General features: G+C 52.0%; 1 protein-coding gene across 2 annotated transcripts in view; it reads left to right on the top strand.

The window, feature by feature from the left end:
• LOC119973701 (TNF receptor-associated factor 5-like) overlaps positions 1–10,153 on the top strand; it is an 82,629-nt gene extending 72,476 nt beyond the window's left edge. For both annotated transcript variants that reach the window (XM_038812095.1, XM_038812086.1), the window contains exons 10-11: positions 600–768; positions 9,389–10,153. In XM_038812095.1, coding sequence (XP_038668023.1) covers positions 600–768; positions 9,389–9,969 — 750 coding nt within the window. In that variant the 3' untranslated portion in view covers positions 9,970–10,153. The remainder of the gene's footprint in view (positions 1–599; positions 769–9,388) is intronic.
• Positions 10,154–20,881: the final 10,728 nt, after the last annotated feature.

Here is a 20,881-nt window from a genome sequence, read left to right as displayed (position 1 = left end):
CCATTTGGCCCTTCAAGCTTGTTCTGCTATTCAATATGACCATGGCTGATCCTCTATCTGAATGCCATATTCTTGTTTTTCGCCCATACTCCTTAATGCCATTTGAATCTAAAATAAATCCAGCTCTTTCTTCAATACGTTCAGTGACTTGGCCTCCACAAGCTTCTGTGGTAGAGAATTCCACCTGTTCGTTACACTTTAAGTAAAGAACATTTTCTTCATCTCAGTCCTGAATAGTGTACCCCGTATGCTGAGACTGTGCCCCCTGGTTCTAGATTCCCCAACCAGGGAAAACATCCTCCCTGCAACTCGTCTGTCCAGACCTGCTTGAATTATATACATTTCTATCAGATCTCCCTCATCCTTCTAAACTCCAGTGAACGCAGGCTCAGTTGAACCAACTTCTCAAAGGAGAGTTCCCCCCAAGTGAACCTCCGCTGCACCCCCTCTACGCAAGTACATCCTTTCTAAGGTATGGAGATCAAAACTGCACGCAATATGCAAATACGTAAAGCTGTAATTAACGACTTGCTGATTTTTCTTTCTTGATCCATTTTTGTTTTGATTGTTATTTTTAATATATTTTTGCATTAAAACAGAAAACGCTGGCTGGACATGCTGACAAAATAATAACCATTGAGCAGCAATCACAACAACTTTGCAGAAGATTAGATCAAGAAGGAAAGAATGAAATCGCAGAACTGAAGGAAATCATTAATGTCTTGAAGGAAAAAGTGGAACGTACTGAAAGCAGCATTGCATCACTAGGTCCGTATTACATCCAACTTTTTGTTGCTTTTCATTAGTAGTTGCTTTTATTTAAAAGTTTTTTTTTCATTTCATGTCAATTTGACGTTTTCTCGGTTTTACGATAATGCTCTACTGAACTGCTCAAAATTTGGCAATGGGTAGAGAATTCTGAATATATATTATATCCATAATGACTCAGACAGGCCATAATGACACAGGAATGTGTTTTCGCACAAATGGTTCACTTGTAGATTACTCCAAATAACAACTCTAAAGCATAAAATGTGGAAACATTGGGTGATTAGATACCCAATTCTTTATGTTCCCAATTAAGGGGAAATTTAGCGTGGTCAATTCATCCACCCTATACATCTTTTTCGGGTTGTGGGGGTGATACCCACACAGACACGGAGAGAAGAGGCAAACTCCACGCGAACAGTGACCCGGGGTTGGGATCAACCCAGGACCCAGGTCCTCTGCGCCTGTGAGGCAGCAGTGCTAACCATTGTGCCACCATGCTGCCCTTCATTGGGTGATTAGAGAGAAAAAAATAGTTGTAAAGGTATATTTCTTTCTAACATTTATAACTCCAAAGCAGTTTTAGTAGAATATGCTGCCTCTTGAAAATAAAGATTATGTACTACGATATATAAAAGGTAAGAGAGAGGCAAAAATAGACATTGAACCACTGGAAAATGTGACTGGACAAGAAATAATAGAAACCAAAGAAATTGCAGAGGAACTGAATAGCTACTTTGCATCAGTCTTCATAGTGGAAGATACCAGTGGGATGCCAGAGCACCAGGAGAATCAGGGGGCAGAGGTGCGTGCAGTGACCGTTACTAAGTAGAAGGTTCTGGGGATAGTGAAAGGTCTGAAAGTGGATAAATCACCTGGACCAGATGGATTATACCCCAGGTTCTAAAAGAGATAGCTGAGGAGATTGTGGAGGCATTGGTGGTGATCTTTCAGGAATCACTGCAGGCAGGAAAGGTCCCAGAGGACTGGAAAGTGGCTAATGTAACACCGCAGTTTAAGAAGGGAGGGAGGCATAAGATGGGAAATTGTAAGCCGGTTAACCTGACTTCGGTCATTGGTAAGATTTTAGAGTCATTATTAAAGATGAGGGAAGTGCATGATAAATAGGACTGAGTCAGCACGGCTTCGTCAAGGGGAAGTGATGTCTGACAAATTTGTTAGAGTTCTTTGAAGAGGTAACAAGGAAGTTAGACAAAGGAGAACCGGTGGACATGATTTATTTCGATTTCCAGAAGGCCTTTGACAAGGTGCCGCATAGGAGACTGTTAAATAAGTTAAGAGCCCATGGCGTTAAAGGTAAGATCCTGGCATGGATAGAGGATTGGCTGAACAAGAACAAAGAACAAAAAAAGTACAGCACAGGAACAGGCCCTTCGGCCCTCCAAGCCTGCGTCGACCATACTGCCCGTCTAAACTAAATCTTCTACACTTCCGGCATCCGTGTCCCTCTATTCCCATCCTATTCATGTATTTGTCAAGATGCCCCTTAAATGTCACTATCGTCCCTGATTCCACCACCTCCTCCGCAGCGAGTTCCAGGCACCCACTACCCTCTGTGTAAAAAAACTTGCCTCGTACATCTCCTCGAAACCTTGCCCCTTGCAACTTAAACCTATGCCCCCGAGTAATTGACCCCTCTACCCTGGGAAAAAGTCTCTGACTATCCACTCTGTCTATGCCCGTCATAACTTTGTAGACCTAATTGGCAGAAAGCATGGAATGGGATAAAGGGGTCTTTTTCAAGATGGCAGCCGGTGACAAGTGGTGTGCCTCGGGTCGGTGCTGGGATCACAACTTTTCACGATATACATTAATGATCTGAAAGAAGGAACTGAAGCTAAGTTTGCAGAAGATACAAACATCGGTAGAGGGACAGGTAATATTGAGGAAGCAAGGAGACTGCAAAAGGACTTGGACAGGCTAGGAGAGTGGGCAAAGAAGTGTCAGATGGAATGCAATGTGGAAAAGTGTGAGGTTATGCACTTTGGAAGGAGGAATGGAGGCATAGACTATTTTCTAAAAGGGGAAATGCTGAGGAAATTAGAAGTACAAAGGGACTTGGGAATCCTTGTTCATGATTCTCTTAAGGTTAACGTGCAGGTTCAGTCGGCAGTAAGGAAGACAAATGCAATGTTAGCATTCATGTTGAGCGGGCTAGAATACAAGAGCAGAGCTACACTTCTGAGGCTGTATAAAGCTCTGGTCAGACCACATTTGGAGTATTGTGAGCAGTTTTGGGCCCCGTATCTAAGGAAGGATGTGCTGGCCTTGGAAAGGGTCCAGAGGAAGTTCACAAGAATGATCTCTGGAATGAAGAGCTTGTCGTATGAGGAATGGTTGAGGACTCTGGCTCTGTACTCGTTGGAATTTAGAAGGATGAGGGGGGATCTTACTTAAACTTACAGGAGACTGCGAGGCTGGATAGAATAGACGTGGAGAGAATGTTTCCACTTGTAGGAAAAGCTAGAAGCAGAGGACATAATCTCAGACTAAAGGGCCAATCTTTTAAAATAGATTTTAATTTTAAAATAGAGATGAGGAGGAATTTCTTCAGCCAGAGGGTGAATCTGTGGAACTCTTTGCCGCAGAAGGCTGTGGAGGCCAAATCACTGAATGTCTTTAAGACAGAGATAGATAGGTTCTTGATTAATAAGGGGATCCGGGGTTATGGGGAGAAGGCAGGAGAAAATTATCAGCTATGATTGAATGGCAGAGCAGACTCGAAGGGCCGAGTGGTTTAATTCTGCTTCTACGTCTCATGGTCTTCTACTGATTCATTTCCTCTTGGTAGACTGAACTACCTAAAAATTGGGCTTCCAATGTGCCAAATTAGTAGACTCAAATAACATGCACATTGTCTGGCATTGCTTGACCGCTAAGAATTTCTGACCCTAGAAAATATGGTTATTGAAAGGCCCAGAGTTCAATGTGATTTTATGGATGTGGAAGGTACAGCCCCTTGGCCTGGTCTGCCATCGAATTAGATTGTGACTAACCTGTCTTTTAATTGCATTTACCAACATTTGTTCCATATCCCTAGACACTCTTATGCAACAAGAATCTATCATTTTCAGGCTTGAAAATTTCAATTGTCCGAGCTTCCACACCCATTTGGAAAATAGAAGTTTCAGATTTCCACGACCCTTTGTGTGAAAAACCATTTCCTGATTATATTCCTGAATGCCCTATTTCTAAATTTAAGATTGGACCCTCTAGTACTGGACTCTTCTGTCAGAGAAAATAGTTTATTTCTGTTTACCTTTTCATGGGGATGGCATGGTGGTAGTGGACTGGTGACTGCTCTTTAAGGCTGATGCCATCAGAGGAATATTCTGGGGAAAAAGGGACCCGGGATCAAATTCCATTACGGCATGGTGGAACTGAATCCAATAAATATCTGGAATTAAAAGTCTATTGATGGCCATGAAACCATTGCCAATTATCATAAAAATCCAACTGGTTCACTAATGTCCTTTTAGAGAAAGAAATCTGGTCTGGCCTACATATGACACCAGATCTACAGCAATGTGGTTTATTCTTAAATTCCCTCTGCAAAGTCATCCTTACGAACACCTGGGGGCTTGTGCCAAAACTGGGAGAGCTGTCTCATAGACTAGTCAAGCACAGGCCAAACATAGTCATACTCACAGAAACATACCTTACAGATAACGTACCAGGCACCACTATCTCCATCCCAGTACCACTGGCAGGACAGACCCAGCAGAGTTATGGAAGGGGTCATCAACAGTGCTATCAAGTGGCACTTAATCAGCAATACCTGCCCACTGATGCTCAGTTTGGGTTCGCCAGGGTCACTCAGCTCCTAACCTCATTACACCCTTGGTTCAATTATGGACAAAAGACCTGAACTCCAGAGATGAGGTGAGAGTGACTGCCCTCGACATCAAGGCAGCATTTGATCGAGTATGGCATCAAGGAGCCCTAGCAAAACTGAAGCCAAAAGGAATTGGGGGGGGGGGGGGGGGGGGGGGAACTCTACTGGTTAGCGCTATACTGAGCACAAAGGAAGATGATTGCGGTTGTTGGAGGTCGGTCATCTCACTCCAGGGACATCATTGCAGAAGTTCCTCAGAGGTTCCTAGGCCCATCCATCTTCAGCTGCTTCACCAATGACCTTTGTTCCAACATATGTGGTCAGATGTGGGACTGTTGCACAATGTTCAACACCATTAATGACTCCTCAGCCCACGGGTAAATGCAGCAAGACCTGGACATTATTGAGGGTTAGGCTGACAAGTGGCAAAGTAACATTTGCGCCACACAAGTACCAGGCAATATCCATCTAAAATAAGAGAGAATCCCCCACTATCAACATCCTGGGCGTTACTATTGACCAGAAACTGAACTGGACTAACTATATAAATACTGTGGCTACAAGGGCAGGTCAGAGACTAGGAATCCTGAGACGAGTAACTCACTTCCTGACCCCCCCAAAGATTGTCCACCACCTATAAGGCACAAGTCAGGAATACTCCCCACTGGATGAGTGCAGCTCCAATAACACTTACAAAGCTTGACACAATCCAGGACAAAGCAGCCCGCTTGATTGGCACCCCTTCCATAATCATTCACTCCCTACACCACCAATGCACAGTAACACCATATGTATACCGTATACAAGATACCCTGCAGGAACCCACCAAGTCTTCTTAGGCAGCACCTTCCAAACCCACGACCACCATCATCTCGAAGGTAAATGGCAGTAGATACATGGGAACCCCACCACCTGGAGGTTCCCCACCAAGTCACTCACCATCCTGACTTGGAAATATTTGCTGTTCCTTCACTGGCGCTGGGTCAAAATCCCAGAACTCCCTCCCTAGCATTATCTTGGGCATACCTACACCACATGGACTGCAAATGCTGGCCGAGCCAGTGACGCCTACATCGCGTAAAAATCAGTATTTTATCAAATGCTTAATTATTTTAAATATCTTGATTGCAGAGTCTCTGACTCCCACCAATTCCTCATTCTCACTCCTGCCGACTCTCAATCCTGCTAATTCTTGCTCTCTCCCTCGTGGCTCTCTCCGTCCCACCAACACTCCATCCCGCCAACACTCCATCCCGCCCACACTCCGTCCCGCCCACGCTCCGTCCCGCCAACACTCCGTCCCGCCCACACTCCGTCCCGCCCACACTCCGTCCCGCCAACGCTCCGTCCCACCAACACTCCGTCCCGCCAACACTCCGTCCCGCCAACACTCCGTCCCGCCAACACTCCGTCCCGCCCACACTCCGTCCCGCCCACACTCCGTCCCGCCCACACTCCGTCCTGCCAACACTCCATCCCGCCCACACTCCGTCCCGCCCACACTCCGTCCCGCCCACACTCCGTCCCGCCAGCTCTCCGTCCCGCCCACACTCCGTCCCGCCCACACTCCGTCCCGCCCACACTCCGTCCCGCCAGCTCTCCGTCCCGCCCACACTCCGTCCCACCAACACTCCGTCCCGCCCACGCTCCGTCCCGCCAACACTCCGTCCCACCAACACTCCGTCCCGCCCACACTCCGTCCCGCCAACACTCCGACCCGCCCACACTCCGTCCCGCCCACACTCCGTCCCGCCCACACTCCGTCCCGCCCACACTCCGTCCCGCCCACACTCCGTCCCGCCCACACTCCGACCCGCCCACACTCCGTCCTGCCCACACTCCGTCCCGCCCACGCTCCGTCCCGCCCACAGTCCGTCCCGCCAGCTCTCCGTCCCGCCAACACTCCGACCCGCCAACATTCCGTCCCGCCAGCTCTCCGTCCCGCCAGCTCTCCGTCCCGCCCACACTCCGTCCCACCCACACTCCGACCCCGCCCACACTCCGTCCCGCCCACACTCCATCCCGCCAACACTCCATCCCGCCCACACTCCGTCCCGCCCACACTCCGTCCCGCCCACACTCCGTCCCGCCAGCTCTCCGTCCCGCCCACACTCCGTCCCGCCCACACTCCGTCCCGCCCACACTCCGTCCCGCCAGCTCTCCGTCCCGCCCACACTCCGTCCCGCCAGCTCTCTGTCCCGCCCACACTCCGTCCCGCCAACACTCCGTCCCGCCAACACTCCGTCCCGCCAACACTCCGTCCCGCCCACACTCCGTCCCGCCCACACTCCGTCCCGCCCACACTCCGTCCCGCCCACACTCCGTCCCGCCCACACTCCGTCCCGCCAGCTCTCCGTCCCGCCAACACTCAGTCCTGCCAACACTCAGTCCCGCCAACACTCCGTCCCGCCCACACTCCGTCCCACCAGCTCTCCGTCCCGCCCACACTCCGTCCCGCCCACACTCCGTCCCGCCAACACTCCGTCCCGCCCACACTCCGTCCCGCCCACACTCCGTCCCGCCCACACTCCGTCCCGCCCACACTCCGTCCCGCCCACACTCCATCCCGCCAACACTCCGTCCCACCCACATTCCGTCCCGCCAACACTCCGTCCCGCCAGCACTCCGTCCCGCCCACACTCCGTCCCGCCCACACTCCGTCCCACCAGCTCTCCGACCCGCCCACACTCCGTCCCGCCATCTCTCCGTCCCGCCCACGCTCCGTCCTGCCATCTCTCCGTCCCGCCAGCACTCCGTCCCGCCCACACTCCGTCCCGCCCACACTCCGTCCCACCAGCTCTCCGACCCGCCCACACTCCGTCCCGCCCACACTCCGTCCCGCCAGCTCTCCGTCCCGCCAACACTCCGTCCCGCCAGCTCTCCGTCCCGCCCACGCTCCGTCCCGCCAGCTCTCCGTCCCGCCAGCTCTCCGTCCCGCCCACGCTCCGTCCCGCCCACACTCCGTCCCGCCCACACTCCGTCCCGCCAACACTCCGTCCCGCCCACACTCCGTCCCGCCAACACTCCGTCCCGCGCACGCTCCGTCCCGCCCACACTCCATCCCGCCCACACTCCGTCCCGCCCACACTCCGTCCCGACCACACTCCGTCCCGCCAACACTCCGTCCCGACCACACTCCGTCCCGCCAACACTCCGTCCCGCCCACGCTCCGTCCCGCCCACGCTCCGTCCCGCCAACACTCCATCCCGCCAACACTCCATCCCGCCAGCTCTCCGTCCCGCCAACACTCCGTCCCGCCCACACTCCGTCCCGCCAACGCTCCGTCCCGCCAACACTCCGTCCCGCCCACACTCCGTCCCGCCAGCTCTCCGTCCCGCCCACGCTCCGTCCCACCAGCTCTCCGTCCCACCCACACTCCGTCCCGCCCACACTCCGTCCCGCCCACGCTCCGTCCCGCCAGCTCTCCGTCCCGCCAACACTCCATCCCGCCAACACTCCGTCCCGCCCACACTCCGTCCCGCCAGCTCTCCGTCCCGCCAACACTCCGTCCCGCCAACACTCCGTCCCGCCAACACTCCGTCCCGCCCACACTCCGTCCCGCCCACGCTCCGTCCGCCCACACTCCGTCCCGCCCACACTCCGTCCCGCCCACACTCCGTCCCGCCCACACTCCGTCCCGCCAACACTCCGTCCCGCCCACACTCCGTCCCGCCCACACTCCGTCCCGCCCACACTCCGTCCCGCCCACACTCCGTCCCGCCCACTCTCCGTCCCGCCAACACTCCGTCCCGCCCACGCTCCGTCCCGCCCACACTCCGTCCCGCCCACACTCCGTCCCGCCCACGCTCCGTCCCGCCAACGCTCTGTCCCGCCCACTCTCCGTCCCGCCAACGCTCCGTCCCGCCCACATTCCGTCCCGCCAGCTCTCCGTCCCGCCCACACTCCGTCCCGCCCACACTCCGTCCCGCCAGCTCTCCGTCCCGCCCACCCTCCGTCCCGCCCACGCTCCGTCCCGCCCACCCTCCGTCCCGCCCACACTCCGTCCCGCCCACGCTCCGTCCCGCCCACGCTCCGTCCCGCCCACCCTCCGTCCCGCCAACGCTCCGTCCCGCCCACGCTCCGTCCCGCCAACGCTCCGTCCCGCCAACGCTCCGTCCCGCCAGCTCTCCGTCCCGCCCACCCTCCGTCCCGCCAACGCTCCGTCCCGCCGACATTCCGTCCCGCCAGCTCTCCGTCCCGCCCACACTCCGTCCCGCCCACACTCCGTCCCGCCCGCTCTCCGTCCCGCCCACGCTCCGTCCCGCCCACCCTCCGTCCCGCCCACACTCCGTCCCGCCCACGCTCCGTCCCGCCCACGCTCCGTCCCGCCCACCCTCCGTCCCGCCAACGCTCCGTCCCGCCCACGCTCCGTCCCGCCAACGCTCCGTCCCGCCAACGCTCCGTCCCGCCAGCTCTCCGTCCCGCCAGCTCTCCGTCCCGCCCACACTCCGTCCCTCCCACACTCTGTCCCGCCAACGCTCCGTCCCACCCACACTCCGACCCGCCCACACTCCATCCCGCCCACGCTCCGTCTGCTAGTTTACAAATGCATTAACCACTTACATTGCAAAATGGTTGATAATATATAGAAACTGAATCAGCTGAGACCGCTTGTCTTGCTGTTGAAATTTGTCATATAATGCCACATAATTCAAATGGTCTTAGTTACTAATTATATATAGTATTACAGGTCTTAATAGTTTGAGATTTGGCAACATTTTAATGTCACTCACCATTCTGTTATATTGTGTGTTTTTTCTTCAGTCACCTTTGAGCCCTGTCTGAAGCAACACGAATTATTGCTAAGTGCTCATAAGAAACTGCTGGAAAAGAATAATGAAAGATTTCGAGTTTTAGAGGCTACTGGCTACAATGGCAAACTGATTTGGAAGATCTGCAGTTACACAAGGAGAAAGCAAGAGGCAGCAGAGGGATACACTCCTTCCCTTTTTAGCCAGTACTTCTACACGGGTCGCTGTGGGTATAAGTTATGTGCGAGAGCATACTTAAATGGTGACGGAACAGGCAATGGGACGCACCTATCTTTGTTTTTTGTGGTTATGAAAGGTGATTATGATTCTCTGTTGTTGTGGCCGTTCAAGCAGAAAGTCAGCCTCATACTGCTTGACCAGAGTCCAAAGAAGAATCATATTGTCGAACTCTTTAAGGCTGATGCCAACAGCACGAGCTTCCAAAGACCAGTCTCGGAAATGAATGTCGCATCTGGATGCCCAAAGTTTGTGTCTCATACTGTACTCGAAGGTGGGAAAACTGCAACCTTTATCAAAGATGATACATTATTCATCAAAGTCATTGTCGATTTATCTGATCTTGAAGATCTATAAAAGGAATTCCAAAAAAATTCTAATTATTTATCTGATACCGAAGAAATTTGCACACAAATTAAAGGAATGAATCTACATTGTTCAATAGTGAGAAATGATCAGTGATGACTGTCAGAGGTATATATTTGTATTTTTGTGAATATTTCTATTTTTATATTAAACAAAATATGCGCACCCCTACAAAGACTTGTTTTTTCAATAGTGGTCTGCACATTATCTGGTTAGTGTGATTATTTTTGATTACATTCAGCTCTGAGCTGCACAATGGAAGCCAGAGGCCCTCCCGAGTGTGGTGTGCAACACCTCTGGACACTTCCAGTAATAGTGATCCGCAAAGTGGGAATGGTGCTGATGTGGGTGTCAGAGGCTTCCCAACTCGCCAGATCGTCACAGTTTACAATTTTGGATCATGCGGGTCCACTCATCGTGTCGGCTTGTCACTCCCCAAAGAAAAGGAGGGTTACACCGCTTGGGCTATTCAAAAAGCCAACCATCCAATATCCTGGTGAGGTAAACTAGTCCGACGTCTGCCATTGCAGAGTTTGTCGTCGTACTGCGTACTGCGAAGCATTTTTGGAGGTGGTGTGGCGAGTTGCTGGATTTGGCAGGCATTGTTGCTGCATCCTCGCAAGCAGGACAGAGAATTAGGTGGCCTTCCCACACTAAAGCAGCAACAGGTCTGCAACATCGCAGGAACATAGGGAGGATGCTGTGAAGAGAGAACGCTCTGTGCAGCGAGTGGAGGAGGCAGGAAAGAGGCACCCAGGCGCCTTTGCTCTAGAAGTGAGTCCCTACGCAGACTCCGGTTCCCTTAGGAAGACGTCCCTTCACACCACAATTCATCCACTAAACACCACCACCCTCGCATCTGCAATGTCACATCACCGGGTCCTCTTGGCCAGAATCCTGCAATAAAACATATGCCATTGGCTGAATTCTCCGCCATGCGCTGCCAATGTGGAGTTCCTGATGCGCCAGAGAATCCTGTGGCAGGGAGAAAACAGGTTTGCCGTTGGGTGCCGATCTGATTCCGATGCTCCAGTCTCCTGCTGGCGTCAGGATCGAGGTTTATACCCTGCACCAGCAGAAAGATGGCAATGGATCATTAAGTCCTATTTCTGGGCCATGCACCATATTCTCTGGGCCCTCGTGATTCTCCGGTCCTCTGGACCAGAGAATCACATGGGTGAGAATTGCTACTGGTCCTGACAAGTGGGCCTAGTGTGGGACAAGGGAGTACCTCTTTAAGGGAGTTGCCCCCAAAGTCCATCGGCGGGCCACCCCCTGTCCTCAATGCAAGAGAGACAGAGTTAAGTGCTGCTAGTTTCACAGCTGACCACTTCAAAGTCACTCAACCGTGAAGGGAGATGATTGGAAAATACTCAATTCTGTTTGAAGTGGTCCAGGCACTCTCGACCAAAGGTTGATATTGAGAAACAGTGTGACCACTTCAAAGTTACTGGATGGTGAAGGAAGATGAATTGATCAATGCTGACAGCTGATGCTGTGTGGAAGCTGTCAATCACAGCCTGGTAAAATCAATGTCAAAGAGAAATGTATGAATGGCTTGCAGATCAAAGATCTGAGGGGTTTAAGCCCAGCTGACTGGTTTTCTCTTTCCCGCAATTGCCAGGTGCTGTTTCTTCTGCCTGAAGCAGCAGGTGTATTGCCCAGGTGAGAGTTAGAGCAGTGATTATTTTCACTTCCTCTGTCTGGACTGCTCTCTGGCTACCAGACAGGGGTCACTCTTTTGGGAGGCTTCCTAAAATGGGTCCCTCTTCTGGAGAGTCTATGGGGAGATCTATTTATTGGAGGGGTCTCTGTGGGGGTCTCTTTATGTACTGGGTCTCTTAATTTAGGTGGTCTCTGGGAGTCTGTTAATTTAGGGGGTCTCAGGGAGTGGTCCCTTTATTTAGGAGGTCTGTAGGGCCTCCACCGTGGACATTCCAGAAGCCTGAAACCCATCTGGACGACAGCCAGTCCCGAGGGTTGGTCTGTCTCCAACTTTCCACCTCCTCGGGAGTTCCTACCTACACCTGCTGACCGGAGCATGTGTATGGTGCACCTCCGATTGTATCCCAGGAGCCTCTCCACTAAAGTGCCCAGCCGAGGTGAATGTCTCTGGGATAGTGGAGGGTGTTGGAGACAGCTGTGACAGGAAATCTGTGTCATCCCCAGACTTTGAGGTCAGGGGTGTCCCGGGATACGGGTCGAGGGCTCCTGCCTGTGTCTGTGTCATCGTCGTCGCTGGTCGGCACCTGAGGGTCAGGCTGCAGCTGTGTCTGGGGTAGGGGTCGGGGCGGGGGCCACCAGAAGGGCCCGCCCCATCACCAGCAGCTCCTGCAAGATGCATGAGTGCAACACGGGCCGAAAGGGGGGGGGGGGGGGGGGGGGGGGTGTTTGTTGGGGAGGGGGGTGTAGTGGTGGTGGTGGAGCCGGGGTGTGGGGTGGTGGTGAGGATGCCATGGGGAACTGCAGCACAGCATGGTCTCACTTCCTCACCTGATGCCGACCTCCACCCCGGCGACTGCCCTTTCTTCGGGCCCACCGACCGCATCCAGGGCGCTCTGCTCTGCTGTGATGAGGGGCTGCATGTCCGGCAGTCCCCCTCCAGACTTCTTCCGCTCCTGGCGGTTATGAATGGCTTTCTCCTGGGGTGAGGGGAAACAGAAACCGACAGTGTTACACAGTCGGATGCATACAGCCCAGGGAGTGGGTAGCTGGTGGTTTCAGTGGCCAGGGTACCCGGCCATGGGGGCTGGCATGTGGCGGGGGGGGGGGGCGGGATGCTCAGCCGCCCTCTGGGAGGGTAGGTAACAGTGTGCGGGATGTGGGATGGTACCAGGGGCACAGTGCTGCCTGGCCGCACTGAGGAGATCATGTTGTTTCCGGCACTGCAGGCCAGACGGGACGGTGTTGCCCACGGCGCTGACCACCTCTGCCACTTGCGTCCAGGCCTAGTGAACTGCAGCTGCTGGCAGCCTCTTTCCCACCCCGGTACAGGGTCGCCTGCCTCGCCTCACAACATCTAGGAGGGTTGCCAGTTCTGCGTCGATGAACCTCGGGGCCACACGGCTTGCTGCCATCTTGTTGGCCGGGATGGTGTGTGTTGGGATATATGCAGTGTGTATATGCGGCTGCAGCTTGTCAGCCTCCTGAGTGTCAATCACAGACCCGTTGAATCAGGCACCGTTTCTAATTGGAATCAATTGTATTCCATGTGGTGCCGGTGCTAGCCCCTTAACGGTCACTGAATCGGTCCAGGTGCGGCACCAGTTTTGCTATCATAGAGCTCCACGAATTGCCCCGGCATCAATACTTAGTCTCAGGAACGGAGAATCCGGCTACATAAGTCTCCCAAACGGAGAATCCTGCCCACGAGCAATGAGCCAGAGTAGGCAATTCAGCCTCTCAAGTCTGTTCCACCATTTGATAAGATCATGCCAGATAGTAACATCAAATTGGCATCCCTCCTAACCGGATAACCCATCATCCCCTTGTTTACCATGAATCTATCCACCTCTGCCTTAAAAATAGTCCACCACCACCTTTTCAGGAAGAGTTCCAAACACTCACAGCCCTCTCAGAGAGAAATAAATTCTCCTTTTTAAATGGATGACCCCTTATTTTTAAACAGTGACCCCCTTGTTCTAGATTCTCCCTCAAGCGGAAACTTTCTTTCCACGTCCACCCTGTCAGGAACCCTCAAGCTCTTTGTTTCAATCAAGTCACCTCTAATTCTTCTGAACACCAGTGAATACAAGCTTAGCCTGTCCAACCTTTCTTCATAAGGCAACCCAGGTATTAGTCTGGTAAACCTCATAGAACATAGAACATAGAACAGTACAGCACAGAACAGGCCCTTCGGCCCTCGATGTTGTGCCGAGCAATGATCACCCTACTCAAACCCACGTATCCACCCTATACCCGTAACCCAACAACCCCCCCTCACCCTTAACCTTACTTTTTAGGACACTACGGGCAATTTAGCATGGCCAATCCACCTAACACGCACATCTTTGGACTGTGGGAGGAAACCGGAGCACCCGGAGGAAACCCACGCACACACGGGGAGGACGTGCAGACTCCGCACAGACAGTGAACTGCTCTGAACTGCTTTCAATACATTCAGATCTTTCCTTAATTAAGGTGATCAATACTGTGCACAGTACTCCAAATGTGGTCTCATTAGTACTATGTATAACTGAAGCATAACCTGCCTTCTTCTGTAATCAATTCCCTTCACAATAAATTATAACATTCTGTTTGTTTTCCTAATTACTTGCTGTACCTGTACTCGCCTTTTGTGATTCATCCACTCGGATACCCAGATCCCTCTGCATCTCCGATCTCTGAAATCTCTCGTCAATTGATATTATGCTTCTCTTTTATTCTTCCTGCCAAAATGGACAATTTCACATTTTCCCACATTATATTCCATTTGCCAGATTTTGTCCTGTACAACTTGAGCATAACCTCTCTCCTTTTGTATTCAATTCATTTCACAATAAGCGACAGCATTTTATTAGCTTTCCTAATTTTGCCTTGAACCTTCATACCAAACTTTAGTGGTTCATGCACTGGGACACAGATCTCTCTGCGTCTCAGAACTCTTCAATCTCTCACCATTTATTTCATTCTCCAAGCCAAAATGGACAATATGACATTTTCCCACATTATGGTCCATTTGCCAGACCTTTGCCCACTCACTAATATTTTTGGAGCCTCCTCATGTTCTCTTCATAACTTAGTTGCCTACCTAACTTTGTATCATCAGCAAATGTGGCAACCATCCCTTCATCCAAATCATTTATATAAACTGTTAACAGTTGGGGTCCCAGCACTGATCCCTGTGGCACACCACTTGTTACATCTTGACCACCAGAAAAAGATCAGGGGCGGGATTCTCTGTTTCTCAGATTAAATGTTGACGCCAACGCAGAATTTGTGGACTTTCATGACAGAAAAACTGGCGCCACACCTGGACCAATTCCGCTCCTACTCAGGGGCTAGCACCAGTGACACATGGAACACGATCGATTCTAATGAGAAACGGTGCTGGATTTGCCAGTTTGCGATTCACAGTCACGTAGCTGATGAGCTGCAGCAGCAGATATTAACTGCACTCCCCAGACACACCATCCAAGCCAACAAGATGGCAGTGAGGAGAGCAACCCTGAGGTTTTCAGATGCTGAGCTGGAGACCATCTTGGACACGGTGGAGGAGTGGAGGATGACCTTGTACTCCAGCCTGGGAAGGAGGCAGCCAGCTGCCGTTGTTCGCCATGCCTGCGTGCAGGTGGCAGAGCCCATGAGTGCCGTGGGCAACACCGTCCGACAGGCCAGCAGTGCCGCACCAAACTGCACCACCTCCTCACGGCGGCCAGGATGAGTAGGCAGCACTGTGCCCCTGGCAGTAACCGCATCCCACACACCTGTAACCCGGCCCCCTCCCACCAGGAGGACGGCCGATCCCCCAACCTGCATCACATGCCGGTATCCATACGAGCCGCCATGGCCAGGTGCCCTGGCCACTGAAGCCACCAGCAACCCACCCCCTGGGCTGCATGTGTCGTTGGAGTGTCGTTCTCTGTCCCCCCCCCCCCCCCCCCCCCAGGAGAAGGCCATGCACAACCGCCGGGAGCTGGAGAAGACAGGAGGGGGACCGCCGGTCCTGCTGCCCCTCACCAGGCCGAGCATTAAGTCTTTACAGAGCCAGAGAGACTTAATTACCTGCAAATGCTTGCATTCAAAGTATTGTCTTGCATCTTTGACTTTTTCTATATGTATGTTTCTGGAACCTACCTCTTCATTCACCTGATGAAGGAGCAGTGCTCCGAAAGCTAGTGATTCGAAACAAACCTGTTGGACTTTAACCTGGTGTTGTAAGACTTCTTACAGTGCTCAGCCCTGACAGGACACCCCTCCAGCCAGCCCGGCCAGTGTCTGGGCTGGCAGCCCGCAGCCACTCCTCTCCGTGTCCTACCTCCTCTATCTCTCCTTCATCAGCCATGACGCAGGTTTCACGATTTTTAAACGCACAAGTGAACCACACCATCAGGAACTCGGAGGAGGAGGATAATCACAGAGGCCCCGGAGAATACCGGGTCGGGCCTGCGAATGATATGCAAACGGTGTTTACTGTACGTGTTCCGGAATGCATTGTCGTCGCTGTTGAGGTGCTGGAGAATTGTGATTTGGGATCAAATCACCGCCCGCTGCGATGTTGGCGTCGGAACCGATTCTCCGCCCAATTGCCTATCCCGATTTTGGCGTCGGCTAACGGAGAATCCTGCCCCATTCTGTATACTCTGCTCCTGTTAGACAACCAAATGTTGTCCATGCCAATATATTACCCCCTACACAATGACATTTTATTTATTGCAATAACCTTCGATGTGGTGCTTTACCAAATGTCACCTGGAAATCTAAGTCTGCTCCGCCAGTCAATGCGACCATGATTGATCTCATATGATAATCCTAAACTTCACTTTCCTGCTTTATCTCCATAACCCTTGATTCCCTTACTGATTAAAAATGTATCTATCTCAGCCTTGAACATACATAGCGACCCAACCTCTGCAACATTCTGCGATAAAGAATTACACAGATTCACTACCCTATGAGAGAAGAAATTCCTCCTCATCTTTGTCTTGAATGGACAATCCCTTACTCTGAGATTCTGGTCCTAGGCTCTCCCACAAAGGATAACAACTTCTCTTCATGTATCCTGTCAAGCCCCCCAAGAATCCCATATTGGGTGTGATCCAACGGCCACGCTGCACCAAAAAAACAGCTCACTTATGGCACAGCATGGCAGATGAAAGCCAGAAGACCCCACTACCCAGCTCGCCTTGCCTCATCAGATCCACGCAATCTCGCGAGACGTTGCGATGTGAATCCCTCAGAGGCGGGATCACTTTTTGGCAAATCTGCATATTAGAGCAAGGTGGCACTGCCAAGGCTTTGGGATTCATCACCTTGATCCCCACAAACGGGGACCAGATGGGATGGCACTCGTGGGGGTCTCCCAGCGGGTCAGAGGCCCCCAGCTGCATTCCCTTTGGGCATGGTGGCGCCCTGGCACTATTGGTGCCATCTTTGCATTCTGACAATGCCAACCTGGCACATGAGCAGTGCCACCTGAGTGCCAGCCTGGCACTGCCAAGATTATCAGGTGGCATTGCCATCTGGCACGGGCACTGCCAGGGTGCCAGGTTGGCACTGCCAAGGTGCCAAGCTGGCATTTTGTAGGCATGTGCTATTGGGCCGGTGTGCCCGATGTTGGGAGGTGCGGGAAGGGCCGGCCTCCCATAGTGTGTTCAAGCTTGTGGGGAGTCAGGGATCGATTCGGGGGGCCTTGGAGATCAGGACGCCATTTTAAAATGCCATCCCGATCTCTCACTACACTGGGGAGTTCCGGTGAGTGGAGCTCCCCACTGTACAAAACGGGGCTATGTGCAGCCGCGGCCACATGTTCCCCTTTCAGGCCCCATATTCAACACGAATCGCGTTGAATAGCCATGTGCTTCTCAGCACTGCGAGCGCCAGGAAACACACACGGCTAAACATACTCCCTACGGGACTTTGCTTCCTTTTGGGAGAATCGTGTCCATTGTCTCGTTGAAGTTATATTCTCTCTGGGATGAATCAATACCACTCTAGCTATCGCCAAATTTGGACACCAATGGGCGACAATTAAAAACAAACTTCAGCGCAATTCAGATATTTGATTACTGGAAGGTAATTGAAACAAACAGTCTGATCAGAAAACAATGTGATCAGCGTGTAGCCTATAACCTGAAAAATAGATTACGGATATGTCACAAGAAAGGATGGCGGTAAAACTCTGGGAATGATTGTCGCAGCTGGTGTCCTGGAGAGTAACACCCATTATCGGCATCGGCAAGAAGGTAAATTAACTTCCCACCTGCTCCTATTCGCTATTTGAAGTCAAACTGCTTATTCTTTTGATAGCATTTTCATTCAAGGTGATTTGATTAAAGTTCAGTTCATTTCACTTTTGATTTGATTAGATTTATTATTGTCACATGTATTAGTACACAGTGAAAAGTATTGTTTCTTGCATGCTGTACAAACAATGCATACCGTACACAGGGAAGGAAGGGGAGACTGCAGAATATAATGTTACAGTTATAGAAAGGTGTAAAGAAAAGATCAACTTAATACGAGGTAGGTCTATTCAAATGGTCCATTCTGATGGCAGTAGGGAAGAAGCTGTTCTTGACTCAGTTGGTTCGTGACCTCAAACTTTGGTATCTTTTTCCTTACGGAAGAAGGCGGAAGAGAGTATGTCCGGGGTGCGTGGGGTCCTTAATTATGCTGGCTGCCTTTCTGAGGCAGCAGGAATTATAGATAGAGTCAATGGATGGGAGGCTGGTTTGCGTGATGGACTGGGCTACAGTCACGACCTTTTATAGTTTCCTGCAGTCTTGGGCAGAGCAGGCTCCATACCAAGCTGTGGTACAACCAGAAAGAATGCTTTCTATGGTGCATCTGTAGAGGTTGGTGAGGGTCGTAGCTGACATGCCAAATTTCCTTAGTCTTCTGAGAAAGTAGAGTCGTTGGTGGGCTTTCAGAGTTGTTGGTGGGCTTTTTATATATGGTGCCTTGAATATCAGGTACCCTTTTGTTGCATAGACCCAACATTTTAATGGCAAATTTTGAGGTAAATTTATTGGAATTTAATTTTTAAATTTGAAAATCCAACACTGTTCTCTCTCCCACCCACCCTCTCCTCCTTATTACCAAGATGTGGAGATGCCGGTGTTGGACTGGGGTGGGCACAGTAAGAAGTCTTACAACACCTCACGGTAGCATGGTGGTTAGCATCAATGCTTCACAGCTCCAGGGTCCCAGGTTCGATTCCCGGCTGGGTCACTGTCTGTGTGGAGTCTGCACGTCCTCCCCGTGTGTGCGTGGGTTTCCTCCAGGTGCTCCGGTTTCCTCCCACAGTCCAAAGATGTGCGGGTTAGGTGGATTGGCCATGCTAAATTGCCCGTAGTGTAAGGTTAATTGTTGGGTTACAGGTATGTGGGTTTAAGTAGGGTGATCATTGCTCGGCACAACATCGAGGGCCGAAGGGCCTGTTCTGTGCTGTACTGTTCTATGTTCTAACACCAGGTTAAAGTCCAACAGGTTTGTTTCAAACACAAGCTTTTGGAGCACTGCTCCTTCCTCAGCTGAATGGAGAGGTATGTTCCAGAAACATTTATATAGACAAAGTCAGAGATGCCAGACAATGCATGGAATGCGAGCATTTGCGGGTAATCAAATCTTTACAGATCCAGAGATAGGGGGTGATCCCAGGTTAAAGAGGTGTGAATTGTCTCAAGCCAGGACAGTTGGTAGGATTTTGCAAGTCCTTATTACCAGGTTGTTGGGGAATGAAATAAAGCTCTTGCCTACTTGTTTTAACTAACTTGAGTTTTGATGACTTTGTGACATTATTGTTTGTAATAACAATAATATATATTCCTCTCTAACCACATTGATAGTGTCAGTTCCCACTTGCACCCACAATACAGTGACAGTACAGCCATTCCATACAAGGTATGAAGGGATCTTCAGCTACTTTCAGACAAAATTGTAGAAAATTTGGGGAGTATTTTACTAGCTGGAGACAAGAAAGAACGCAAGAAAATTGTGTTTCCCTTGCTAAATTTATGATTTCAAAGGCGTTGTAGAATATTCTGAACTCTTTGATCGGGGCATAATGTTCTTTACTGGAGATTTGAGAATTCAGCTCTGCCAGGAGATAAGGAAGAATAACAGTGTGTGTGTGTGGGGGGGGGGGGGGGGGGGGGGGGGGTGGAGCTGCAACAGGAGAGACTCTGGATTGGGGGGGGGGGTGCAGGGTTTATGGTGTTGGGTGTGTTACAGTTTGCTCACGGGAGTCACAGTTACTTTGGTAAAATGCATTGTTATGAACATATGTTATAGTCTGGAGTAGGGGCATTAGAGCCTCCATCATTTTTCCATCACATGACTGACCAGGAATCTCTCCTGTTCTTACCACCTGTCATTGTCATTTGTCAGAAGGATTTGCAGGGATGAACAAACCCATTGGGATGTGTTATGAATACACTTTCCAGAACCATCATAATCCTGGGCTGGGATTTGAACCCATAACTTTTAGCTCAGAGGCAGGAAGGCTGACCACAAAATCACCCCACTCAGTGGGTAAAAGAACAGGGTAAAAGGAGGTTTAATTTCTCTCGGGACACCGACAAGAGTTGTGTCACCTCCAACAATGAGGACAGCATCACACCCGGCATTTTATTGCCTCCTCCAGCTCGGCTCACAGCAGCACTCAAACCTTTCGTCTCCGGCTCCTTCCAGGTTGCCACTGGCGCAGACCGTTTCGCCAGGCAAGCCTGCCGTCCATGCTTGGTAAATGTTTGGTGGATGCAAACATTTCGATCACACCCTTCAAGGGCAGCAGGAGACTTTCCCTGAAGATTGCGCATGTTTCTTCCAAGGCACCAGTTAATAATAATCTTTATTAGTGTCACAAGTAGGCTTACATTTACACTGGAATGCAGCGCCGGCTCTAGGGTTGCTGGCGCCCCGGGCAAGCTGAACTTCGGCGCCCTTGGGGGGGGCGGGGCCGAGGGGGGCGGGGGGGCGGAGCCGAGGGGGCGGGGCCGAGGGGGGCGGGGGCGGGGCCGAGGGGCGGGGCCGAGGGGGGCCGAGGGGGGGGGGCGAGGGGGGGGGCGAGGGGGGGGGGGCGGGGCCGGGGCGGGGCCGAGGAGGGGCAGGGGGGGCGGACCCGAAGGGGGGGCGGACCCGAAGGGGGGGCGGACCCGAGGGCGCGGGGGGCGGACCCGAGGGGGGGGCGGACCCGAGGAGGGGGGCGGACCCGAGGGGGGGGCGGACGCGGGGGGCGGAC

Source organism: Scyliorhinus canicula, chromosome 1 (genome assembly GCF_902713615.1).
Source record: "Scyliorhinus canicula chromosome 1, sScyCan1.1, whole genome shotgun sequence".
NCBI classification, from domain to species: Eukaryota; Metazoa; Chordata; class Chondrichthyes; order Carcharhiniformes; family Scyliorhinidae; genus Scyliorhinus; species Scyliorhinus canicula.
This window is presented reverse-complemented; position numbering and strand designations above follow the sequence as displayed.